Source organism: Haplochromis burtoni, unplaced genomic scaffold (assembly GCF_018398535.1).
Source record: "Haplochromis burtoni strain Fernald_Lab_line unplaced genomic scaffold, NCSU_Asbu1 Contig_958, whole genome shotgun sequence".
NCBI classification, from domain to species: domain Eukaryota; kingdom Metazoa; phylum Chordata; class Actinopteri; order Cichliformes; family Cichlidae; genus Haplochromis; species Haplochromis burtoni.
This window is the reverse complement of record NW_024583319.1, coordinates 6,714-8,048: the sequence shown is the minus strand read 5'-3', so window position 1 is coordinate 8,048 and position 1,335 is coordinate 6,714. Positions and strand designations below refer to the sequence as shown.

Here is a 1,335-nt window from a genome sequence, read left to right as displayed (position 1 = left end):
CCCATCACGCTGCACCATGTGACACCTCTTGTCCACACTATGGCCCTCAAGCTGAGGAGAGAAGTATAGAAGCACATCAAAGGTGCAATATTTCCACTTAATGCATCTGCTGAGCTGAGTGAATGTAAAAAGAAACAGCCCGGAAAGGATTCAGCGACTCACCTTGACATATTCATGGTGATCTTCCTCCAGCACCTGCAGGTCAGTCGTTAGGTAGGCTTAAACAGAGTAAAGGGTATGAAGAGAAATACTAACAACAGGAAACAGCAAAGATCAGTTTGTCCTAGCATCCTCTGCCTGCTGTCACCTGTCACTGCTGTCCCACAGGGGCAGTCATCAATGGCTCCGTGGCTCTGAGCATGAAGCATCATGCATGGCTGCTCTCTCCGGGCAAACTCCACCGTCACACTGAACTCCCCCAGCTCTCTCCCCCCCTCTGATACAGTCACCAGCGAGTCTGCAAACACACACTTCTGCAGCTCGGCAGGCTCTGAGAAGTGAAGGGACACAGAAGGTAAAGCCAAAGTGGACAGATTCAAATATCTGTAATGATTTCACGGTTTTTTGCTTTTCAGGTAGTTTTGGACTCAGCTGTTTCCTACCGACCATATTAGCCTAAATTGGATGCGAACTCACCGATGCCGGACATGAACGTGACAGCTTCGTCAGAGGCTTCCAGCTCCTGTCGGTGTTCAGGTCCTTCAGTCCCCGCTGAAAAACCCACAGCAGTCTGTTCACCCAGCGTGGCTTCCATCTTTAAAACAGCCTGAAAAGTGTGTGGGAGCAACTTCACAGGACACTCGCCTGCCTCGACAGACAGTCTGTCTGGGTAATTTTATGCAAAGCAGTCTTATCCCACACTTTTCCTGCTTAGCATTTTTCTGCTACGGAAGGGAAGCTGACGACCAAATCTCTGTTGGCATGGCAACGACGCTGGAGTACCGTAAAGACCATTGTATGTGTGAATTGTAGGCTGACTATTCACCACCAAATCTAGAGGAAGGAATTATACAAAAATAGAGGCGCTGTACATAAGCTAATAAAAAACAAAACAAAGAACACTGATTACTATTCCTCCTAAAAACCAGCAAATAATTTTTGTGAATTAATTTACTTAAGTCTGAGATCTTTACATCAAGCAAACAATTATGCAATACAATATATAATAGTGAATTCAGATCATAATTCTGATTGCAAAAGCTGCTAGACAGAACAATCTCAAAAACAGTCCTACTGTACTGTCAGGAGGACATCCTGGGCCACATTTGTGGGGGTCAGTCTAGCAGGCAACATGCTTACTTTTCAAAATGATGGCCATTTCACATGTTATAGCAA

General features: G+C 45.5%; 2 protein-coding genes across 2 annotated transcripts in view; both read right to left on the bottom strand.

Moving 5' to 3' along the window:
- The window catches only part of LOC102312828 (ciliogenesis associated TTC17 interacting protein), a gene marked incomplete in the record, with an annotated part of 3,402 nt that extends 2,448 nt beyond the window's left edge, over window positions 1–954 (bottom strand). The window contains 4 exon segments of the mRNA XM_014330697.2: window positions 1–51; window positions 163–218; window positions 308–490; window positions 637–954. Of these exon segments, the coding sequence (XP_014186183.1) occupies window positions 1–51; window positions 163–218; window positions 308–490; window positions 637–754 (408 nt within the window).
- Window positions 955–977: 23 nt separating this feature from the next.
- LOC102312518 (caspase-3) overlaps window positions 978–1,335 on the bottom strand; it is a 3,462-nt gene continuing 3,104 nt past the window's right edge. Inside the window, exon 5 of the mRNA XM_005951243.1 lies at window positions 978–993. Within this exon, the coding sequence (XP_005951305.1) occupies window positions 978–993 (16 nt within the window). The remainder of the gene's footprint in view (window positions 994–1,335) is intronic.